General features: G+C 40.5%; 1 protein-coding gene across 1 annotated transcript; it reads left to right on the top strand.

The window, feature by feature from the left end:
* Nucleotides 1-2,768: 2,768 nt before the first annotated feature.
* TWF1 (twinfilin actin binding protein 1) lies at nt 2,769-22,772 on the top strand. The gene is made up of 9 exons (XM_080593372.1): nt 2,769-3,081; nt 7,447-7,524; nt 9,574-9,752; nt 11,047-11,142; nt 12,731-12,835; nt 16,848-16,973; nt 17,166-17,316; nt 17,712-17,833; nt 19,500-22,772. The coding sequence occupies exons 1-9, from the start codon at nt 3,057-3,059 to the stop codon at nt 19,668-19,670; spliced, it is 1,053 nt and encodes a 350-aa protein (XP_080449498.1). The 5' UTR covers nt 2,769-3,056; the 3' UTR covers nt 19,671-22,772.
* Nucleotides 22,773-23,227: the final 455 nt, after the last annotated feature.

The raw sequence follows: 23,227 nt of genomic DNA, 5'->3' as shown, positions 1-23,227 counted from the left end.
TTCAAAACAAAACAAAACATCATTTATTATTTAAGTTAAAAGAATGCTATTAAAATTTGGGAAACTCTGCAATATATAGTCTCTATCAAAACAAGCACAGCCGTAATTGGATACAAAAACTAATGTACGTTGGAAAAAATAATTTAAGTACAGGGAAGAAAATATAGCTATAACTTAATGCTTATGCATATACTAATAAATAAACCTCTCTATTCTTCCCAACAGTCGTATGACTTGGATAGCAATTTAATCATCAAAAACGTTTTAGGAAGGCTCCAAAGTAAACTAAAATTCATGTGTTTAAGCATATTCAACAGATATAAAATCTTTACTTGTTTTTGCTTGTTTCTGTGCAACATGGTTTTGTTTGTTTGTTTTGTCAAACATCAAACACTGAGATTTTTAGAAACTACCTAAAACTTTCAGTTTGCCTTTTCCCCAAAAATCTCACATGAAATGCCAATGTGTACAAGGCTCGTTTCATATGAAGCAGATGGTAAGATCCCTCGTCTGTACTTTAGAGCCCTCTGACAGATTGGTGGGAGTTGATGTGATGTCACCTCAGACAGTCAAGGTGATCTCGATGTGGTGACAGACACTACAGTCTCGTACCATTCCAGTATCTCTAGTCTAAGTGTGGGTTGCCACTGAAAGCACAGTCACAGTGTGACTCCACAGTTTTGGCTGTGCATCCTCATTGCCACTCTGTGCCAACACCAGTGCTCCTGGGGACACATGACCAGCTGGATCGTGTTCTTCATGATCCTTTTCTTTGGTACATTTGGAGACAAATCAGTTCTTTATAAACACTTCTGTTGTTAGACAGAAAGGACCAGTGGCAGACTTGAGTTAAATGATTTAAATTGTGGTAGTACCACATCTTTGGTACCACTCTGAACTCTAGTACTCTAGCTGCTCTTGGAAAAGCTCTTCTGCAAGAGTTGCTTTACCATTTTACAACCTCTACGCTCCTGGAGGTGTATAATAGAGGAATTAGAGCTGGCCTCACTGTTCTCTGGGAGGTACCTCCTATCATTTTTTGATTTTCACATGAAGTATTTTCCCTTATTTTCTGCTTAGAAAATAAGCTGCAGCTTCTCTGTTTCCCCAGCTGCTGCAGTCCTCAGTTAACCCCAGCTCACTAGCTGGTGACACATCTCCATAGTGACTTCTTATTTGCTGCACTAGCACTACACAGCGCTGCTCACGTACTACAGTTACAGTGCTATTTCACATTTCCCAAATAGGACACTGAATCCCTCACACGGTGTCTTTACACCGGGGATATGACAAAGTGCAGGCACCCACGTCTATCAACACAAAGAAATCAGCTGACTTCAGAAATTCCTCTAGAGGCTGGGAAGGTGAGCCAGGCAAGTATTACCACATGCTTGCCTTACTCTTCCTTTTTTTCTCCTGTGCCACTGTGGGGATAGGCCACTGGGCTAGGTAGTTGATGTGCCCTGTTACAGCATTTCTTACGTCGTGTGGTTAGTGACCATAAACACCCTGCCAACTCCCTAGAACCTGAAAGAATCATGAACGTTGGGACATTTTATTAAGTGCCTACAGCCCTGTTACTTCTACAATGCCTGTATGTTTTACCTGGGGAGTCTAATCCAGACCAGAGCAAAAAATGCAAATGATGGTACACGACACAAGAAAATGTTTAGAGAAGAGTTAGGATGCATCTTTTATCGTCAGAGGGTGGTGCTTTTCAACCTGTGGACAGAAGTGCCTGTGAAAGACAACTAGCAAAAGCAAACACACCTTCAGAGCAGGCTTAAACTCATTACTCTGGGCTCTCCTTTGCTGGGAGCATTGGGAAACGTTCAACAAGCTGAAAAAGTGTAAAAGCCTTTGCCTGTGCGGATCATCCACTCACTGAGAAGCAGGTGCACCCTTTCTCTGCCTGGATTCACACCCTGGCAATGCAGGCGAGCACCTCAGCAACCAGACCCATGCTGAAGTAGAGGAAATCTTCATTATTTCTTTTGAAGCTGTGTCACCAATTGGCAAATATGAGAAGCGGCTGAGGGAAGTGGGGTTGTTTAGTCTGGAGGAGGCTCAGGGGAGACTTTATTGCTCTCTACAACTACCTGAAAGGAAGCTGTGGGGAGCTGGGGGTCAGCCTCTTCTCACAGGTAAGCGGTGATAGGACTAGAGGGAATGGCCTCATGTTGCACTGGGGAGGTTTATGTCAGAAATAAGGAGACATTTCTTCTCAGAAAGAGTGGTTTGGCATTGGAACGGGTTGCCCAGGGAGGTGGTGGCGTCACTGTCCCTAGGGGTGTTCAAGGAAAGGTTGGACGTGGTGCTTAGGGACATGGGTCAGTGGGTGACATTGGTGGTAAAGGGATGGTTGGACCAGATGATCTTGGAGGTCTTTTCCAACCTTAATGATTTTATGAAATAATGCAAAATTAATGGAGATAGACTCCCTAGTCAGGAGCAAAGGCTCGAGTTAAAAGAGATGTGGCTCTGGGCTGTGTTCCCTGATATATTTAGCTTTTTACTGGTGACAGTTTAATGCAAAATACACGATAAATACAACACACGTAAGCACCGTATGGACCCTTCCCTCCTGCCCCGGGCAAGAGAGGGCGGTTTCGGTGCCAGGCCCCCGGAGATCCCCCATTTCCTTGTTATTTCGGTCTGCAAACCACCCTGCGGGGCACTCAGTCCCTGTCGGGGCGCGGCACAGCGCGGGGCTGACGGGACAGGACCGGGCACGGCAGTGCCGTCCGTGGCGGCTCCGCGCCCCCACACGGCCGCACCGGGCTCGGGCCGGCCCCGGGATGGCGGCGGGGCGGCCGCTGCCCGCCGGGGCCCCGCTGTAGGGGGCAGCAGCGCCTCGGGGCCGGCCGGGCCCGGCAGGCGCCGCGCTCCCTCCGACCGCTGAGTGGCGGCGGCGCCATCACGTGTGGGCGGCCGGGCCGGGCCGGGCCGGGCCGAGCCGAGCCGGGCTGGGCTGGGCTGGGCTGGGCAGGACAGGGTTGTGCCGTGCCGTGCCGTGCCGTGCCGGGACAGGGCAGCCCCGGGCGCAGCGGTGCGACATGTCCCACCAGACCGGCATCCAAGGTACTGCCCTCCGTCTCCTTCCCTCGGGGCGCGCTGCCCGGCGCCTTCTTTGTCCGCTCCTCTCTTGGGGCGCTGCGGGCAGGGGGAGCCCCGCTGCCGGCTTCAGGCACCGTCGTCCCGCCGCAGCCCCGGGGCAGGGGGTGGCTGGGCTGCCGGAGCTTTTCGGGAAGCCGGTGTGTGCCCGCCGGCAGCACTGCCAGTGCCCCGACTCGCTGCCGGCTCGTCCTGGGGAGAAGCTGTGAGGAGCCCCAAAGGCGGAGGAGAAGCTGGAGGGAGCCGGCAGCCCAGCGGGAGGGAAGCCCGGTGAACCCCTGTTATAGGAGGCCAAGAAAAAGGTGGAAATGTACGGGAAAGCCTTTTTTCCCCTCTTTTTCCAGGCCTCGGAGACTGTGAGGAGCAATTATGTCTCAGTATTATCCCCCCACCCCGGCGCAGAATTGCTGAAAGGGGATAACGCAGCGGGATTGCGGGGGCTTTATTGTTATGATTTTTTTGCGGTCTGTTTGCTCAGTGAGTAATGCGCTGTACTTTGTCTGCTCTCCTGCATTTATTGGTGAAGGTGACTTTTGTCCTGGCCGCAGTGGCTCCTAACTGCTCCTCTAGTCCCTTTGTTGCCTCTTGGCTACGTTTGTTCCGCAGCCTTTAACCTCTCCTCAGCCCCTTCCCCTCTACGCCAGTGTTTGCTCTTCTTAAGTTCGTCACCCCTTCTCAGGCTTGAGGTGCTTCTGAAAGAGCTTTTTTTTTTTTTTTTCCAGGCTGGAGAAACTGTTACAGTGGCTCTTCATTCCCTTGCTTTTTTCCTCTTGCTGTCATCAGAGGGAGGAGCAGCAGAATACCCTGTTGCTTACTGCAAGGACTGCTAATCCTCTTCTGCAGCTCACCTTCATTTCTTGGGGAGCCTTTTGTCCTCCGAGGGGATCTGCAGGGAGCTCGGCTGCGTTCCTGCGCCGATCCTGCCCCGGCAGGCCGGGATGCAGGGCAGCCCGCTCGCAGGGGTCCTGTCTGTGGCGAGGCCTCTGCAGCCGGGAGGGGAATAGCGTTTGTCAGTGCCATTGCTGGGTAGCAACAAACAGCCTAGTGTCGCTCCTAAACAATTGCAAGGCTTGGCAGCACGGCGTGCGCTTTTCTGGGAACAGGAGTGAAGTAATGGGGACAGTGATATGTACCAGGCAAATGCTGAAGGGACTGGGCTTTCAAACAGGGCAGTAAATAAGTAGTGTAGGAAGTCAGGGTGCATCGAGCTGTGGGGAAACTTGCTAGAATATGTTCGAGTCTTCTAAATTATTTTAAAATGATATTCGTGAAATAAACCTAATTGAGTTTTAATATTCCATGCTGCAGGTAAGTCACTTTGAAAGTGCAGCAGAGTAAATCCAAGGAGTTGATAACTGTGTGTGTTCACAGGCTGTTTTACACCATCCTTTGAAGCCTTTAACTAGTTTTTGTAATGGACTATTCTAATACTGAATAGCTTATTTAACGTGAATTTGCTCATTGAAGAAAGAAGCGTATGTCAGCTTGTCTATCTTAGTTGTGTATGTTGCATCTTTTTAAAAATCCTGTTGAGAATAGTACAGAGACAGCAGATAATTTCCATTGCTGAATAGGACAGGATATGTAGAACTTGTATATATCCAGAGTTTCTTCCCAAATATATGGTAAAGCATTTCTACTACTGAAATATAACTTCACTAATAGAAGCAGTAGTGCATATGGAGAAAATAGATGTGTTTATCATTATGAATGCTTTTCAGAAAATAAAGTCAAATTAAACTGTAAGCTGGTCAGTGAGATACCACGACCAAATTGTAAATGAGGTCTCAGCTATGCAGAAAATTTAAGCAGAAATGATATGATTCTGTTGTGAATTTTAAAACCTTGCGTGTGTGGCGGGGGGAGGGTGTACCTCACTGATAGTGAGATTGTTCCTTGATAGCTGGTGTCTCATCTCAAAAAATTACTTCAGGAGCTGTTAGTTCTGGTATAAGTGCAAGGGACTAGTCTATCTTGTTTGGTTGTGTAGGCTTGATGTAAGAGGACAGAGAACAAAAGATCATAGGTGAGAAGAGGACAAAAAAAATCCCAGTGGAACTGGGAGGTCTAGAAAGTGGCGTAATGTTTGTGTGCTGAGTGGAAGCGTTAGGAAAGGCAGAGACGATCAGAAAAGCTGATCGCAAATCACAGTGAGGGTCTGCACTGGTGAGTGGGGAAATGCGAACTGAGATGAAGCTGGGGTTGGACTAACCCAATGCAGTTCAGTTTGTTTAAATGCTAAGGCTCCCGGTCCTTCCCCCAGCCTGTTTTGGAATTGTAGAATGGACCCAGGCATTGCATAGATGGACATGAATTTTAAATATTTTGAATATGGGCAGTAACATAGCCAGATGCCATCTGTTCCTTCGGCCTCAACGTCACTGAATAATCCTTTTTATGCTTCCTGGTTTGTTTGTCGTGCTGGTGCTATCCTCTGTGCTTTGGGATTACTTAAGGGACCAGCTTGCAATGAATGTTCTTCAATAAATGCTGTACAGCCCCCTGTCTGGGGTATAATCGAACTGATTTGCACTCAGATTATTTAGTAGAGCAGTTGAGATTACGGTGATCTTCACAGGACTCGAGCACAGCTCTTCTATGTGCTTACAGAAGCAACTCTATCATGTTTGTGTTGTGTTAATGTGAATTAAAGAAATTTAGTTTTAGCTACTTCTTTGTAAAGTCATTGTAAATCTACCCTACTGTGGTAGGTCAGAATTTGAAAAAATGTTATCAAGATTCATTCAAGTTGATATGAAAGATGAGCAAAGAGCAGCAGCCTTCCCGAGTACTCTTCAGAGGGGTTGTGGTGGTTGTACCCAGCTGGGCAGCTGAACTCCACCACTACTGCTCTCTTACTCCCCCTCCTCAAAGGAAAAGGGGGAGAAAATACAATGGAAGGTGCCCAAGGTTTGAGATAAGGATGGAGAGATCACTCAACAATTATTGTAATGGGCAAAACAGACTCAGCATAGGGAGATCAATATAATTTATTGTCAATTACTAAAGACTAGAGCAGTGAGAACTAAAAGCAAACTAAAAACACCTTCCCCCTGTCCACCCTCTTCTATGTACTCCTCCCCGAGCAGTGTAGGGGACAGTGAATGGGGGCTGTGGTCAGTCCCTAACGCTTCATCTCCGCCGCTCCTTCACGGTCCCTCTCTGCCCCTGCTCCCCGTGGGGTCCCTCCCACGGGATGCCGTCCTTCCCCAGCTGAGCCTGCGGGGGCTGCCCACAGGCAGCAGCTCTTCAAGAACTGCTCCCACTTGGCTCCTTACCACGGGGTCCATCCCCCAGCAGCAAACTGCTCCAGCACGGGTCCCCCACGGGCGGCAGCTCCCCCCAGACCCCCTGCTCCTGCGTGGGCTCCTCTCCACGGGCTGCAGCTCCGGCCCGGGGCCTGCTCCTGCGGGGGCTCTCCATGGGCCGCAGCCTCCTCCAGGCCACATCCACCTGCTCCACCGGGGGCTCCTCCACGGGCTGCAGCGTGGAGATCTGCTCCGTGTGGGACCCGTGGGCTGCAGGGGGACAGCCTGCTCCACCAGGGGCCTCTCCACAGGCCGCAGGGGAACTGCTGCTGCGTGCCTGGAGCACCTCCTGCCCTCCTGCTGCACTGACCTTGGGGGCTGTAGGGTTGGTTCTCTCATGTTTTCTCACTCTTGTTGCACAGCAGTTTTTTTTCCCCTTCCTAAGCTCTCCCAGAGGCCCACCCAGTGTCACTCAGTGGCTCTGGCCAGCAGTGGGTCCCTTTTGGAGCCATCTGGAGCTGGCTCTGATCAGACCTGGGGCAGCTGCTGGGCTCTGCTCACAAAGGCCACCCCTGCAGCCCCCTGCAACCAAACCCAGTACAGGGATGTCCTCAGGAAAGACAGGTGTTTTTTTACAGACAAGCTCTTAACTTTTTCCTGGCAGGCATAAAGTTATGTCTGAACGTTTGTACTAAGCCTGCAGACTTCATGAAGCTATAGTAATCTGAGTTGCATTGTGTTTTGTGTTGCTGTGTGAACTGTGAAACCTGAGAGCGGTGATGTGATGTCACCTTTAATTTTCACAATGTTGAAAATGATAGTGTGTGAGTAGGCAGGTCTGTCTATAATGTCTGCAGATGTTTGTAATGTTGTCTGTCGCCCTTTTGTGGCATGCCAGTGGCTGGAACATGATTTGACATGGAGCGTAGGGGGGAACATCACTCTTGTGTTCTTTTTCCAGTCCAACGTTTTAGTGAAGGGCCAGGTATATGCTTTTCCAATGTTGTTTTTACCTTCATGAGTATTCTTTATTCTAGGAAAGTAAAATGTGTTAATTTGGTTACTTTTATTTTCTCTTTTTCAGCTAGTGGAAGTGTCAAAGATGTCTTTGTTGGAGCCAGAAATGGAAAATACAGGCTTTTAAAAATAGTCATTGACAATGGTTAGTCAAATTTTATTATTTTTCTCTGACTTTTTTAGTTATTTTCCTAGTTGTTTTAGTTACCTACATATAGAATTGTTTAAAAAACCAGAACTCCACAAAACTTAATGTTACCAAGGTCTTTCCTGTCCTGAAGGTAGGATTTAAGTTTTGGCAACGCTGAGGTTTTCAGTATGCTGCTACTGTATTTTTGCACTAGAGTTTTTCTTCAAATTGTCATTTAATGTTTTACCAAGAACTGTTGCGTATTTTGGATGGAAGTACATCAAATACCCACCTCGTTACCTCGAGGTGTTTTTGGTTGTTCCGAAGTTCATTCATTTATAGTACACTGAAAAACCTGTTGGTTGGCGGAAGGTACATGTGTATGTAAATACACATACATACTTTTATTGTTAGGTAAGTAACCTACTGCTATCTTCTTTGTGTTTGCTTTTCTTAGGAGGTTTTCTACCATTTAACACCGCTTCTCTCAAGGAAGCAGCAATAATATAATGGGCAGGTCACTGTCGTAAAAAGTCTCACCCATACAGGTTAGCAAACACTGGCATACTGTTGAATTTGGTTTTATTATTAGGCAAGGTAAAACAATGTGCTTTTGTGTATATGGTACTCCCTATTTATTACCTTCATTTTGTATTAAAAAGTATCTTCCATTTTTTGTCTTAATTTTTTCCTGTATTTGTATGTGCCTGCGTGTATGTTTGTGTGAATGTATATATATTACATATATACACATGCTATATATAATATATGTGTGCATTTTGTCTGTATGTGGAACCAGAATTCAGTCTCTAACGCTGTTTTCCACAGTTCAAAAAGAAACTTCTGATGCTCCCAGAATGCTAGAGGAGGGACAGTTGTATCACCTGTTAGCAGGATCTTTCAGCAACTGTCCTTAGCAAATAGATAATACTCAAATTGAGTTCAGCTAATTTGAGTGAATAAGAGAATAGGCTTGCTGCTATACAACATAATTGCTGTGGGTTTTTTATTATTATTTCTTCCTATCTTAAATTCAAATGACTACAAAGGCACCTAGAGCTAAGAATTGGCAAATACATTCTGGATGTTCTGGTTGTCTACGTGTATGACTTCAGCTACTTTGCATCTAGTTCAAAGAAGTGCCAAATACTCTCTTGCTCTGAACTGTTAATGCTCTGTGCCTTGGAAAGTTACTGTGGGAGAGTGGCTTGTTCAGAGGGTTTTGCATTAGAGGCATTTGAATACTGCTGTACTTTTGTCTGAGCTATCAGAGTTGTGGTCCTGGACTCTCAAAAGACACTTTGCATACCAGCTACTGTAATAGTCCTCAAATCATTGTGGGAACCATTCAAATAAGGTGCTTCTCTTTTGGCTGCAGGGGCTAGTATTTGTTGGGAAGTTAATGTTTTGAAAGCTACTGTAGTAATATTTTTCCTGTGGAAAAACTGAGACGTGATTTATAAATGAGAGAGAAATCTTGTTGCTATAGCTGTTCACATAATTAAATCTCATCCGAAGTATTCTATACAGACTTAAGCCAATTATACATAATAAACAACTTCAGTCATTTCAGGACTGTAGTTATGAAGCTGTATTAGAAAGGGCTTTATCTGCTTACTGTCAAATTAGTGATTAGTGCAAGCATGTTCATTCCCAACTCTTCACTATACAACTGACTGTCTTTTCACAATAAGTACAAACACTAGTGTGTTACAGCAAGTAAGAGCATCAATAAAGCTAATTTTAAAAATTAAAAACTTACTCTCATCTTATTTCTATTTAAGTGTTTCGATTTAAAAATAAGATAACCAGCAAAACACGGTTTTTATTTATTTCTTTTCTGTGCACATTATGCTAAAAACATCAGTCTTGTGACACGTGTTATGCATTGAGAGCTTGTGCAGGAATTCACCTGCTTTCACATTGCGTGTTCTTGATTTCCATTGTTGTGAACATGATTATAAAAGAAGCATTTGATTATCTGTTTATTACAACAGCTAATTTTGAAAAAAACCAATATTAACTATATTGTTGCTAACACGTAGTTTTGGTTATTGGTTATAGAGCAACTTGTTCTGGGATCCTCTAGACGGCCACTTGGATCATGGGAAAAGGATTACGACTCCTTTGTTCTTCCCCTTCTGGAAGACAAGCAACCATGCTATATATTATACAGATTAGATTCTCAGAATGCTCAAGGATATGAATGGATCTTCATTGCATGGTCCCCTGATCACTCTCCTGTAAGTAGTAGTCATCAGAGGCGTCATGTTAATGGTTTTTCAGCGGTGCCTTTTGATCCAAATCCTAGGTGAGAAGGATTTGGAGAGTAAAGCATTCCTGAGCCTTCCCCTCACTTTCTGACAAGAGAACCACAGAAACATTTTTCTTGAACCTGATTGTGGGTCCAGATGGAGTGCAGCTGATCCAATTTATTTCTAGCTTAATTGGAGGAAACAAAACACATGTTTATGTACTGTTTGTTTGTCTGTCTTTTCGTCAGTGTTTCATGGAAATTCATCGAAGAACACAAGACAGAAATCTCAATTGGTGTCATTATAGGGAGAAAGACTATAGTTTGAGCTCAAGCTATTTGTTCTACTTGGCTTGCTGGCCGACTGGTTGGCACTTCTGGATCTGTGGCCCACCACAGAATATACTCTTATTCGGTGAGCGGTTAGAGAACATGGGAGGAAACTGAAGTCGGAGATATGGATTTCTAGGAGAAACTAGGGTGTTATGTACAGGTTCAGGGAATGTGAAACGAGGCAGGACAAAGTAAAGCTATTACTAGATTCCTGCACTATTTCCAATAGCAGTTAGAAAGGAGTTGGAGACCAAAGGGTGAAGTGCATAGAAGAGATTGGGTGGAAGAGGTAAGGGTACTGTGATGAGGATGGCATGATGTTGAAATACGGTGGGGAAGGTGGGACTGTTGGGAGAGGAAAATGTGAGTATGTTGGACACAAATTGATAGGGAGCATCATCAGATCATCTGCCTCCAGAAAATTTCATTTTTGCATTCTGTAGTTGAACTAAGCCATTGCCACGTCAAAAGAAATAATGGGTTATTTGCAATTAGCTCTTTCTGTAACTATTGTGTCCTTTAGTACACAGACCAGCGATAAATGATCTAAATCATTATTTTTTTTTCCCCACTTAAAATCAGTAAGGATTGTGCTCAGTTTTTTGTTTAACGTTTTTATTATTGTTGCTATTTTAAATTTTATTTTTTTAAAGGTCATACTCTAAAGCTGCAATTTATTTTTGGAATTACTTTAATAATAATAATGCATAGTAAAATGTCTCATTGTGCACTTCAGAATTTAATAGCATATGTTAGTATCATGCTCTAGAGCTCATGCTGTGATTTTATTTGTTATTAAGAAGTACAACTTCAAATTTCATTTTCAGCTCTTAAAATAGCTGTTCAAGAAGGGTGTTTGTTAATGGACTTGGTACCCCAAAATACTAGATTCTGTGTATACTAAAGAGGAAAAAAAATAAAACCCCCATGTATGTTTTCTGACATACTAGGTTCGTCAAAAAATGTTGTATGCAGCAACCCGGGCAACACTTAAGAAAGAATTTGGAGGTGGTCATATTAAGGATGAAGTATTTGGAACAGTAGAGGTAAGTTCTTCTCTTTAAAGTCAGCACATTATTCTAAGGAACAGTTAGAATAGTAGCTGGTTTTACTGGTAAAAATTTGTGGTGGTTCTGTTCTTTCCTGATGAAGGAGAAGGAATATTAAAAGCTATGTGTATTGCTCCAATGTAAAAATGTAATTGCTCTCATTTGAAAAAGTAATTAATTTTATTGAACAACTTCAGGCTAAGATGTCCTTGCTTCGAACAGATATTAAAACTAAATAAACTAGGACTAACAGGAGAATCTTTTAATTTCAGTGGAGACATGTGAATCCTCAAAAAGCCATAACACCTCAAACTTTCAGGCCAATTGTTCATAAAAGCCATTATGGATGTATGGGTCCGAATCAGAGGTGGGCTACAACAGCTATCTGTAAGACTTTAACATCTGAAAACAAATATTTATGTCTTAAACCAAGGATATGAAGCTGCCAGTTCTTTAAAATTTGACTGTGAAATGTAACTTGAGTCCACGTCTGCCATCTTAATTTATGGAAAGAGAGTTTTAGTAGCTAATGATTTGTTCAATGAAAATACTAATAGTTGAACGTTCAGTTACGGTAAGATAATTGGAAGGTGCATGTATGAAGTCTGACAAACTTCCAAGGAATGTTGAAAAGCCTGCAAGTGTTGTGCATGTAAGGGAATCTGAGGCTTTTAAAGGGAATTACTGTGGTTTCCTTGGGACATATGTCTAAGCTGATTGTGATGTCTGCCAGTTTGCCAATATTAAGTGTTGACTTTTTGATCCATTGCCAGTTGTAAACAAACACAAGTTGGACTTCTCAAAGATGCAGAGTTCCTATAGCTTTCGTGAAAACTGATGATTAGCTAGAGATCAAAGTTACTGCTTCCTTTTTCCTCCTTCAGCAAAGATAGAGTGAGCGCAGCAGTTACATTCTACTGGGCTCAGAACTTGATTATAAAGTCATATCCACATGATTACATAAATCCCGCCCTCTTCTGAGTGAGATTCTTAATTATTGAAGCACAACAGTATTTGCCTCTGGTATCGGCATCTTTGGAGAGGGACAGAACTGACACAGCGAATTAATAACTTACCCAAAGTGGTTATCAGAATTTATCAGTTCTGTGAATTTGCATCCTAAACTATTGGCAGCGTTATGTCCTGAGGCAGTATTCCTGTCTCCCATTTTTTCAGGTAGAAAACTATCAATCAGCCACCAGTCTGAGCATGCACATTTCGTAAGAAAATGTGCTTTTTTTTTTTTTTGGTAAGAATTGTGTCAGTTCTGTGATGTTTAGTCCAAGAAGGCTGAATGACTTCATACATACCCCAGTCTTCATTAAGACTAATTTTTGAATTAGCAAGGTAATTACGGGGTAATTGTGGAAATTCTGCCCGCTGTACAACCGGGTACAAGAGCAGCCCAGCGGATCCTGTTGTTCAGGAAGCCAAGTTCAATTTGCAAATGCAAGTACACTTGCAGTCTGTTCAAATAAAGCGAACGTAACTGTATGGGAAATAACTGCTTATTTATGCTGCATAGACTGTCTTGAAGAAAGCCTTTATTATAAAAAAATAAAGAATAGTGATATTGTGCTTTCAGGATGATGTTTCGCTGAATGGATATAAAAAATATTTGATATCACAGGCCGCCCCTGCACCTCTGACTGCAGCAGAAGAAGAACTCCGACAAATTAAGATTAATGAGGTACCTACAGTGTCTTTGAGCATGTTTGGGGCGTTGGGTTCAGAGTTCCTAACATACCGTTAGAACCATATTGTTAGGAAGAAGCCTTTCTGGGGTAAAAAGGGCAGAACAGAAAAGGGAAAGTTTAAGTGGATGAGAACACAGATTTCTCTCTCTGAGTTGAGGTTGCAGGACGATGACGGCTGGAGACAGAGCAGCGTGATCCTGCTGAATTGACAAGGTCTGGTGTCTGGGTCAGAGGCCTCCCAGCTGAAGAGCTTACTGGTTACAACTTTGTTCCCTAGGGTGCTTTGTTGTGAGGGTGCCTGAGCACTGTCACAGGTTGCCCGGAGAGGCTGTGGGGTCTCCCCCCATAGAGACCTTCAGAAGCCACCTGGACGTGGTCCTGGGCAGCCTGCGCTGGGTGTCCCTGCTTGGGTGGTGGGTGTTGGAGAAAGGGACTTTCAGAGGCCCAGCCTCAACCATTTTGTTATTGTCCACATACATTTCACATGGTGGCAGAAATGGTAGAGAAAATGCCAAATAGCAACTGTTGCAGTGAGTAATCCCGAAGAATGTTTCAGCCGCCTTTATCCCTAGGTGAAGCTTCCCCTTCCTGAGCTGCCAGAACCAGTTTACTTGTCTTTATTTTGACTTACTTCTTCTCAGTCTTAAAGTTCCAAAAACACCACAACCAGAAATCCAAAGCAAGTAGCTAGTCCTTTTAAAAGACTGATCTGTTTTTGCTACAAAAGCCTTATAGAAAGATTTCCAGCAAATGCCTTTAACCAAATAATTTGATGATTGTTGTTAGCTAGTGACTGATACGTTTCAGAGGATTCTTTTCTCACATTTTTCCATGACTCAATCTCTTGTTTGTGTTCAGACATGTATTAATAGGCCTTGTGCTGATCTTATTAGTTCTTTAGGCATGTATTTTACAGCCACTGGGAAATCTGGTTTGTTTTCCAGCTGGATGCCAGCAAAGCATCATGTTAAATGCAGTTCTTTATCTTCTCTAGCATTTTCACCCTCTAGCGTGCTTTTGCTGTAACTGTGTTGTTTATTAACGATTATTTTTGTGACTGGTGTCTTCTGTCATTTTCTATCTTTATTTTTGATTAATTCAATGCAGAAATGCGCTCATCATCACTAAACACTGTATTTTACCTAATGAGCTTTAAAAAAAAAAAGCAAAACACAACAGTTAGAGACTGTAAAACTTACGTGGTGTCAATGATCACTTACTCTTGGTATTGGTATTGTCTTTTATGCCCTGCGTGCATCATGTTTAACAGCTGATTCATGCGGACTAATATTTTATGTGCTCTAATGAAACTTCAGCAGCAATAGCTGTACTTCTCAGAGATGAATAAACTGCAGATTGCTGCCGCTTTGGCTTTATTTGAAGCATCCTGCAGTAGGTTAACTTGTGTCGTTTGTATCTTTGTTGTTTCTGCCACATGAAGCCCGTAATTAGGCTCACGGAAGCAGCATTTCATTAACTTCCCTGCTTTATCTTCAGCAAACTAAAAGCTTTCTGATATTAAAAATAAAAAAAAATAAAAAATTGTGTTTTGCGCATTTATATTCTTTTGTCATTACCCTAAGAAGTATTTCACTGAATCAGGTCAGAGGTTGCTTACCTAGCCTACTGTCAAGACCCTAAGTTAGCAACAGCAGGAATCTGAGGAGGGTGTAAGAGCAGGGTAAGAGGCTATAACAATTCCTTTGAGTACTTGCCCATTGCCTCAGCCTATGCAGGTAGGGATCTTCCTGAGCAGGACGTGATGTTTTACTATGTAATTGTTTTTAATGTGTGTTGTTTTTTTTTTTTTAATCCATTATATTGTCTTGTCATTTTTCTAAATCCATATACAGTTTTTGTTGGCCACAGATCCTGTGGCAGTGTATTCCACAGCTTGACAAAGCACTGTGTGAAGAACTGCTGCATGGTGTCTACCAGCTGATTCTGATACCCCTACAGATTGTGTAGGGAAGGCAGAGAAAAGTCATTTCTCACTCTTCCTCCCCTACTCTCCACTATATCCACAAGACCTCTGTATTTCTTATCAGTTCTCTCTTCTGGGCTGAGGAGTCCTAATCTGTGTCCTTGTTCCTCCCAAAGAAGACACTCCATACTTCTGATCCTTTTGCTTTTCTCTGCAGTTTGTCCAGTTCTTCTATAAAATTTATAAAAAGGAGGGATGGGGAAGCCAGAACTGCATGTGGTATTCAAGATGCAGGCATGTTACTGATACCTACAGTGCGTAGTGATGTGTTCTGTTCTGTTCCCTACTCTTACTAACAATTCATAACATTTTATTTGTGGGTAGGAGTTAGTGGTGTTTTCTTATTTTTATTTTTTGTTACTGTTGATGTTTTTTGTTTTTTTTTGCCAAAGCTGGTCACTGTGCTGACATTTTCAGAGAAATATTTTGTGTGACCTGCATGGTATTGCTCCTGAAGGGTAGTAGCTAGTTCAACCCCATTGCTGTACAAGTAGAAGAGAGGTCATTTGTCCTTCCACATGCGTTGTTTCACATTTGTTCGCATCAAATTTCATCTGCCATTTTATCACCCTCTCAGCAGACATTACTAACAAATCTTGCAGTGTGATTTAAGTATTTTTTTAAGTGGCTTGGGTGTTTTGTTTTGTTTTAGTGGTCTGAAATATGTTGCAGTGTGGACAAGGCGATTTTAATCCTTTCCATAAATCTGGATGCTGGGTTACTCTCTTTATCTTACTGTCCCAAGACTTCCAAGATGTCTTTGATGTCTTTTATAGTTTTTTAATATGTTTTATTACATTTTGTTCTGTAATGCCAATTTTATAAGGTTTATTAGTCAGGCTTTTATGCAGATATATTTTGCAGCTATTTGTCATATAATCTTGTTAATAAATTTATTAGTTTTATACAAAAGTAAGCTCCTCCGTTTCTTTTTGTTTCCTCCTTCTTTGTTACTGATAAACTGTCATTTTAAATATGAAGTATAATTTAATATTGTCTGAAGTGTCTCTTTTTAAATTGTTTTCATTCTTGTTGCATATTTCATTATCTATTTTTAATTAAAACTGATCAGCTGGAAGATGTTAGATCTAAAACTCACACTTTCCATTTTGTGTGCTTTTCTGTCTGGCTTTTTGCTACCTCTTTACCAACGTTAACTGCATTTGTAAAATTACAAAAGGAAGTCAGAACATTCAAAAGCTAACAGTTGGACAAGTTTAGGCTTGGAAAGACTGGAAGCCAGAGCTCATTTTCTGAGAAACTGTGTATGAACGTTAAAATACATCACATAAATTCTTGAGAAGTGGCTGTAAAGCAACTGTCCTTTTATCTCAAGTAGTTTATGTGACTAACATAACCAGATTATGAGTGATTGTCTAGCTTGCAGTTACCATCAGTTTTTCTACTTTGTGTTATACCTAGAAGTCAAGGATTGAGACTTTGCTTGTTTGTTTTTTTGTTTGCTTTCTTTTTGGTGTAGGATCTTGGGGGAAGGATGATGAAGAGGGAGGGAGGGAAGATGCTTTGTTTTTTCCTTTAAGAAGATCAATTTCTCTAATAAGACACAACTTTTCTCTCTTCCTCCCAGAATGTTGAAAAATTACATATCTATGTTTCGATCTAAAAATGTTCAAGATACAGCAAAGTTTATAAACAACACTGTCAGTTCAAAAGCACAGCATATGAAAATCAAGCTCCTGGCTTACTGTGTCTTTGTACCAGAATTTAAGTTGGAGCTTCCTTAAGGCTTGGGCAGTTTTTTTCTCTTGTGATTCTGTGGGTTTTATAAAGCTAGCTGTTTCAGAGACATGAAATGGTTTTCAGGTAAGTAAGCAAAATGTAACCGTAAATTAAAAATATGCAAGTCTTTTCCAGAAGTGGATGATGGTTCAGTGTGGCTTATTCTCAGAACAGCTACTGCTAACTCTGCGTGTTGCCATATGTGATGCATCGTCAGTTACTGCATGAAACAAAACGCTTGTGGAAGTTTCTGTTTACATGTCCATTGACTTGTGTTCCAGGTACAGACAGATGTTGGCATAGATACCAAGCATCAAACACTGCAAGGAGTAGCATTCCCCATTGCTAAAGAAGCTATTCACGCTTTGGAGAAATTGAAAATTAAGCAACTCAATTACGTGCAACTGGCAAGTATAAAATACTTTAAATATTTTTAATAGTGAGTACTAATTAGATCACCTGTGTATTGAACAATGTACATTGATGCCATATACACATTGCCATTCTGTATTAGATTAATTAAATCTTTTTTTCCATCCTGTCATATTCTCTGGTCTGCTTTCTGTGTATTAACTACATGCATTTTTCTTTGTTAACAGCAAATTGATATGAAAAATGAAACTATTGTTCTGGCTAACACACTTCATACTGAACTGAAGGACTTGCCAAAAAGAATTCCAAAGGATGCTGCACGTTACCACTTTTTCCTCTATAAGCATGCCCATGAAGGAGACTATTTGGAATCCATAGGTATGAGAAAATTTTCCAATATTAACTTTCATTGGCTTGTTTCAAATAGTTTAGTAATCTTGAGGCAGAGAGAAAGATGCATGAATCTGACCTCTCAGTGTAATCATAAATTTCAGAGTTATTTGGTTGTGAAACTGACTTCTGAAGAGTCACTATGTTTAGAAAGTAGAGAGCTTTTCCGTCTGATTATGAACATGCATAAATCAGTTGTCATGTGAAAAAATAAAGATATCCCCTCTTTTGAAATTAAACGCTGGAGCAAAGCATCCTAAACTGTTCTGGATATTTTCCCTTTCAGACTATCCAGTTGCTTTGCAATGTCTTTCTGCTCTAAATGATTCTATGATACAGGTTTTGATAGGGTTTATTTCTGTTCTGATTTTTTTTTCCTGCAGTTTTCATCTACTCCATGCCAGGATACACCTGTAGTATACGAGAACGAATGCTATACTCTAGTTGTAAAAGTCCACTTTTAGAAATTGTAGAAAGACAGTTGTGGATGCCAATAATTAGAAAGGTAAGTACACTGGGTGTACTGGTATTTTTTCCATCCCTCAGTTCCCTTCTTAATAGTTTTAACCATAATTATCTCTGCCACTACTTTCTGTAAACAATGAAAAGATCTGCATAAGAGCTTATCCTGAACAAGAAATACTTGTTGATTAAGCTTCAGGGCTTTTCTCTGGTTCATAATTTCTACACTTTCATAGATTTAGTAAACATATTCTTCTGCATCAACAGTGTCTGAGAGTACTTCGAAGGACTATTTACAAGTAACATGATTTCTTACTAAAAGGCCTGTCATTCTTTGGACAGCAGCATGTTGTTGTTGAACATTAAATTCCTTTAAGGACAAGGTTATGTAATAATTTTCAAAATAAAAAATCAAGCAGCAGTTCTGGAACTTAAATTGCATTAGGAGTCCTTGATGGGGCAAACAAGGACATGTGAGTAAGCTGATCTTTCCACTCTGTAAAGATTTTTACTACTATGCAGAAACGAGTGTTTCTCACTTCCAGAGCAGAGGCCACAGTAATGGTCCATTTGCGAAATATATGACTGATGGTTACATTCTTAACGCTTGTGCTGTAAATTTAGAAGGATTTTGAGGCTTGGTTTCAGTGGGGTTTTTGTCTACCTGAAAAAAAAGTGGTAGACTTGTCACTAGCCATTTTTATCGTGTTGATGTAACTTAAGTAGATTATCAGCACATGTATTTATACATTGCTATTTCTCAGAAATGTCTTTAGATGAGACATGTACCAAAGGACTCTTGAAAGTCCTGCAGACCTCTGTGTGAAGCATGTACTTGTCAGCCACTTTATTGCTGTTACAAGTCTGTCAAGTGCTATGGTTGGCAGGCCGTGAAGTGCTGAATGCTCAGCAGGACAGGGCCAAAGCATTTGTCTGAACTCTAAATTCATGCAATTAAAAACTGGGGTTTGGCTTCAGAACAGTGTTTTCTTTCAGGTTTATATTCTTACATTTAAAACAAAACAAAACAAACCTTGTTAATTAAATTTATTTTGGCTTTTCCCTGGCTTGAATACTTGCTGAGTTGCAGCAATCCACGAGTTGTATAAGCTGTTTATATTCCTGCTTCAGTCTTAGGAGACAGCAGTATATATACGCATTGCTTTTACAACTTTAATTTTTAAGACACTTTCTAGTGAAAAAGCTTTAATTCTTAAAATGTGAAGATTATGCTGGAACAATGAAACAAAGTTTCTACTTTTGAGGGGAAGATAAACAAAGGAAACTTTCTGAAAGATCACATGCTGCTTTATTAAGGAAGTTTCTTACGGAGGACTAATAAGCACTTGTTTCCACAAGGAGTGTGAACTCGTATACTCCTAGTTATTGCTGTGTATGCTGTGCTAAAGCTTAGGCCAGGAGGATTTTCTCGGGATATGTAGTTGTGCTTAAATATAAGGAAGAACTGATTAAATCAAAATGCACTTACATCAATACTGGTAAGAGTGTAGTTGATTCTCAGAAAGACTATCCAGGATTTCTGAGGTGATTAGGGTCAAGTTGAGAACATTTCATGTTAGACTCTGAACGTTATTGTACATATTGGTTTTAATACAGTATTTGGAGCTTCAGCAAATCCTCTAAATGTTATTAAATGTCTAAGATGAGTATGGTAAGTAACACTATAAGCTGCTTTTTTTGTTTTTCAGATTGAAATTGATAATGGTGATGAGTTAACTGCTGACTTTCTTTATGAAGAGGTTCATCCAAAACAACATGCACACAAACAAAGTTTTGCTAAACCAAAAGGTCCTGCAGGGAAGAGGGGAATACGAAGACTGATCAGAGGTCCAGCAGAGACTGAAACATCTAGTGATTAGAAACTGTCGTTTGCATTAATTATAGGGTATTACAGTTTAAAAAAAAAAAATCTGACTTTTGCTAATGAACTGAAATCATTCCATCTATACATGCTAGGGGGAAAAAAAAGCTCTTTTTTACTCTCCCCTCTTCTGACCTCAGTGCTTCCCATGTTGTTACATGATTATATTTGTTGACCATATTTTATGACATGTGGAAGAGTTGGTTATTTTAAAGGTAGAGGAAGAAAAATAAGCTAGTATCCTTTTATTTTAAATTAGAATCCATTATTTAATAGCAATACATGTGATCATAAGCTTCATGGACAAGACTATTAAGCCCATATTTTCTGCGGGTAAGTAGCAGCTGTATGCCTAGATAGCAAACCTGTGTCCATATGAGTAGCCTCTTGAAACCCATAAGACTTCACTTGCGTGAAGAGCTGAAACACTATCTAACACTGTCCCAGATAAATCATTATTCCTTCTGGTAGCTCTCATGGACATTAATTTAGCAGAAGATTTTCTTACATTTTTGATGGGATGGATTGTTGGTGGTTTTGTTTTTGTTTTTTAGTCGAAAAGATTAATTAAAATCTGTTATCTATCAGTTAATGATAAGTATTTGCTGAGGAATAGTGGATTTTTTCTTTCCTGTGCATGGTCATTTCAAACTTATGACCAATTTAGTGGAATTGTCTCTCAAAGTAGTGTGACGTAAAAACCACTACAGCTTTTCCAGACTTCTATACCACTCATTAGACATATATTAAGTACTGAATAACCGAGTTAAATGTGATTAAAAGTGCATCATTCAGTATACTCAGTAGACTACAGAGCTGCTTTCAAAGTGATATGCTTAAAGTTTCTAATAAATGATTGATAATCTATCTATGCACTTAGATCTGAAACTGTGCAAGTTCATTAAAAATGGAAATAGATTTGCTTTGTTTCATAATGATGATTTATGCTTGAGAGCCTAGTGCTCTTCCATTATCAACCGCAACTTTAAAGGTATTCTGAAAATTACTTTTCCTAAATGTTTGAACTTTAACAGTAAGTTAAATCTTAAACAAAATCCAACTGAGTCTTGAAAAACTGCTGGCAGCACCTGAGTAGGATTTTGTGGGGTTTGTTTGTTTTTTTTCTGCTTCCCTTCTAAATTCTAAAATTAGCCAGAAGAGTCTTAAACTTGATTGAACCATGATTTATCTATTTAATAGGAAGAGGAAAAATAGATGATTTTAACAAGGAGATTAAAGAATAAATAGATGTGGAAATCAAGTATTGGATGAACTTAATATTTAAAATTGTGTAATGAGACAAATTCTAAAGTAAAGGATAGATTATATTCCCCAGCGGGGACTTGCTTTTTATTATCTTGTATGTGAGCTTTGTGCTTTTGATTTTTTTATTATTATTATTTTAAGAGCTTCATGGGAGCTTCAAGTCTTGGTTCACTGCATATTATCTTAGGTGCTGGTTGTATACATTGTATAGCTGAATCATGTGTTTACCTGGCAGAGGATAGCTCAGTTTAACGTAGTTCTGTAGGGAAATAAGGCTTAGACACTACTAGTTCCTGATAAAATTTGTTTTATCTTATGTACTATGTCATTTGGAGATACTAGCTTGTTATTGAGATTGCACTATGTAATGTGAAGGTTGCAATAGTCGCTGGTTTTACTGTGTTGTTTCTATGCAGTAGAAATTTGACACCTCAGCTTTTTTTCATTTAATCGTATACACTACATCAATCCAATTCAATAGCTCCTGATCCTCAGATAATCTGCTTGCCATTAGCTGCTGTGTTCTTTCTTCTGCCTCTTGCCTTCACCTTCTAGGACAATGAGCTGGTCCTCGGGACGTTTCTTGTGTGTACTACTGGTGAGACAAGTGTCATTGCTTTTAAACATGGTTAGTGTGTATGCAGCATTACACTATAACTAGTGTTTTTGTTTTTTGTTTTTGTTTTGTTTTTTATTTGAAGTCTGAATCATTTCAGCACTTTTTTTTAAACATTTGACTTGTAGCAGTTAAAAATTACTGCAAGAGGGCTTTTTGTTTGAATTTAATATTCCTGCCCATGTGTCAACCATGCCAAGAGTTCACATACATTTTTTTATACTCATTTGAGCCAGTAAAGAAGTTCAGCTTTTTAATATGAACTGTTCTAAATAATGAACAGTTTGACCAGTTGTGGTTATATATGCATGTTTTGTTGTTGCTGTTGTTTTTGCTTTTTTTTGTTTTGTTTTGTTTTTTGTTTTTTTTCTCTCTCCTAATCCTGCCCTAGGTAGATGAGGATAGAAAGTAGAAAGCTTAATCTGGAGGATGGCCAGAGCTGGTTAAGTGATTATGTGAGGGAGCTTACAATGAGCTGCTGTGGAGTTCAGCCCAAACTAGACATTTAAGTTATTTTACTTTAAAATATTTTATGTGGGTGTACAAACGCTCGACCAGCCAGCAGAGTAATGTCCTGAGCGTATTTCCCTCTCACTTTTTCCCTGAAGGAGAAAGCCTGCTCCGACAGACAATTCTCTTTAAATTACACAAAGTCTTGCACTGCCAACTGCCTCTTCAGGCCTCTTGTAGCTATTCTCCTGACACAGCAATAAGAAGCTTTTCTGATCTTTTTGTAAGATCTATCATGTTTACATCTGTGTAGTTGCCTCCCATAACACTACTACTGTTAAGACATGTTCAGAGCCAGCACACTACGAGGGCATTAAAAAAAAGTTATTTCTTAAACTGTCTCTGGTAATTTAATAATTGAAAGTGTCCATTTAGAACTATTGTTGGCCTTCAGAAAGCCCAAAAGCAATGCAGCTGCTTGCATTTAAATCACAAGCTATTTAATTGTTGTAAATTAACATGACATATAATTATTTTTGAAGTGTCTATGTTGTAAAGTAGGGACAATTTGGTCTTATAAACCTCCTGTGAGGGGGTTGTGAAACTAGCCAAGGTAATAGTTGGTTTGATAGTTGAATAAACACATCAATAAAGGAAACTTTTGATTTATGCTGTCTATGTATTCAATGAAAACCACCTTCAGATGCTAAAATTAACTTTATCTATTTTGTAATCTACTTTATAAATAAAGATTGATGCTTTAGTTCAGTGTTGTCTGAATCATTTCATAGTCTGCCTTTTACAAAGATACGTATTTTATCATCACTATGTGTAAGTAACAGGCAGGTCCTGCAGGATTAGAAAGCAGTATAGAAAAAGTGACTGCAGGGTAAGAACAGAGGTGGGCAGGAGCAAAGTTTCTGGTGCTTGCTACTGAAGAATTCGTAATACGCTCTGTTATACCGCTACTTTCCTGTTGCTTTATGGAAGCAGCATGGAAGCCTTCATAGCGGGATCCAAATGTGTTTAACTCCTGAGGGAGTTATGCTTCCAACAACAAACTGCTTCAAAAACTTCTTTCTTCTAAAATGCTGAAGTAGATGATTAGTAATATAATAGTTCAAGCTGCTGTTAATTGTACAGCATGAGGTAGTAAAATTAAATAATCAAAGGGTGATGTTTCATAAATGTTTGTCTAAACTGCCAAAACTAGTCTGCTTGTA

This window comes from Anser brachyrhynchus, assembly GCF_964034855.1.
Source record: "Anser brachyrhynchus genome assembly, chromosome: 1".
NCBI lineage: Eukaryota > Metazoa > Chordata > Aves > Anseriformes > Anatidae > Anser > Anser brachyrhynchus.
This window is presented reverse-complemented; position numbering and strand designations above follow the sequence as displayed.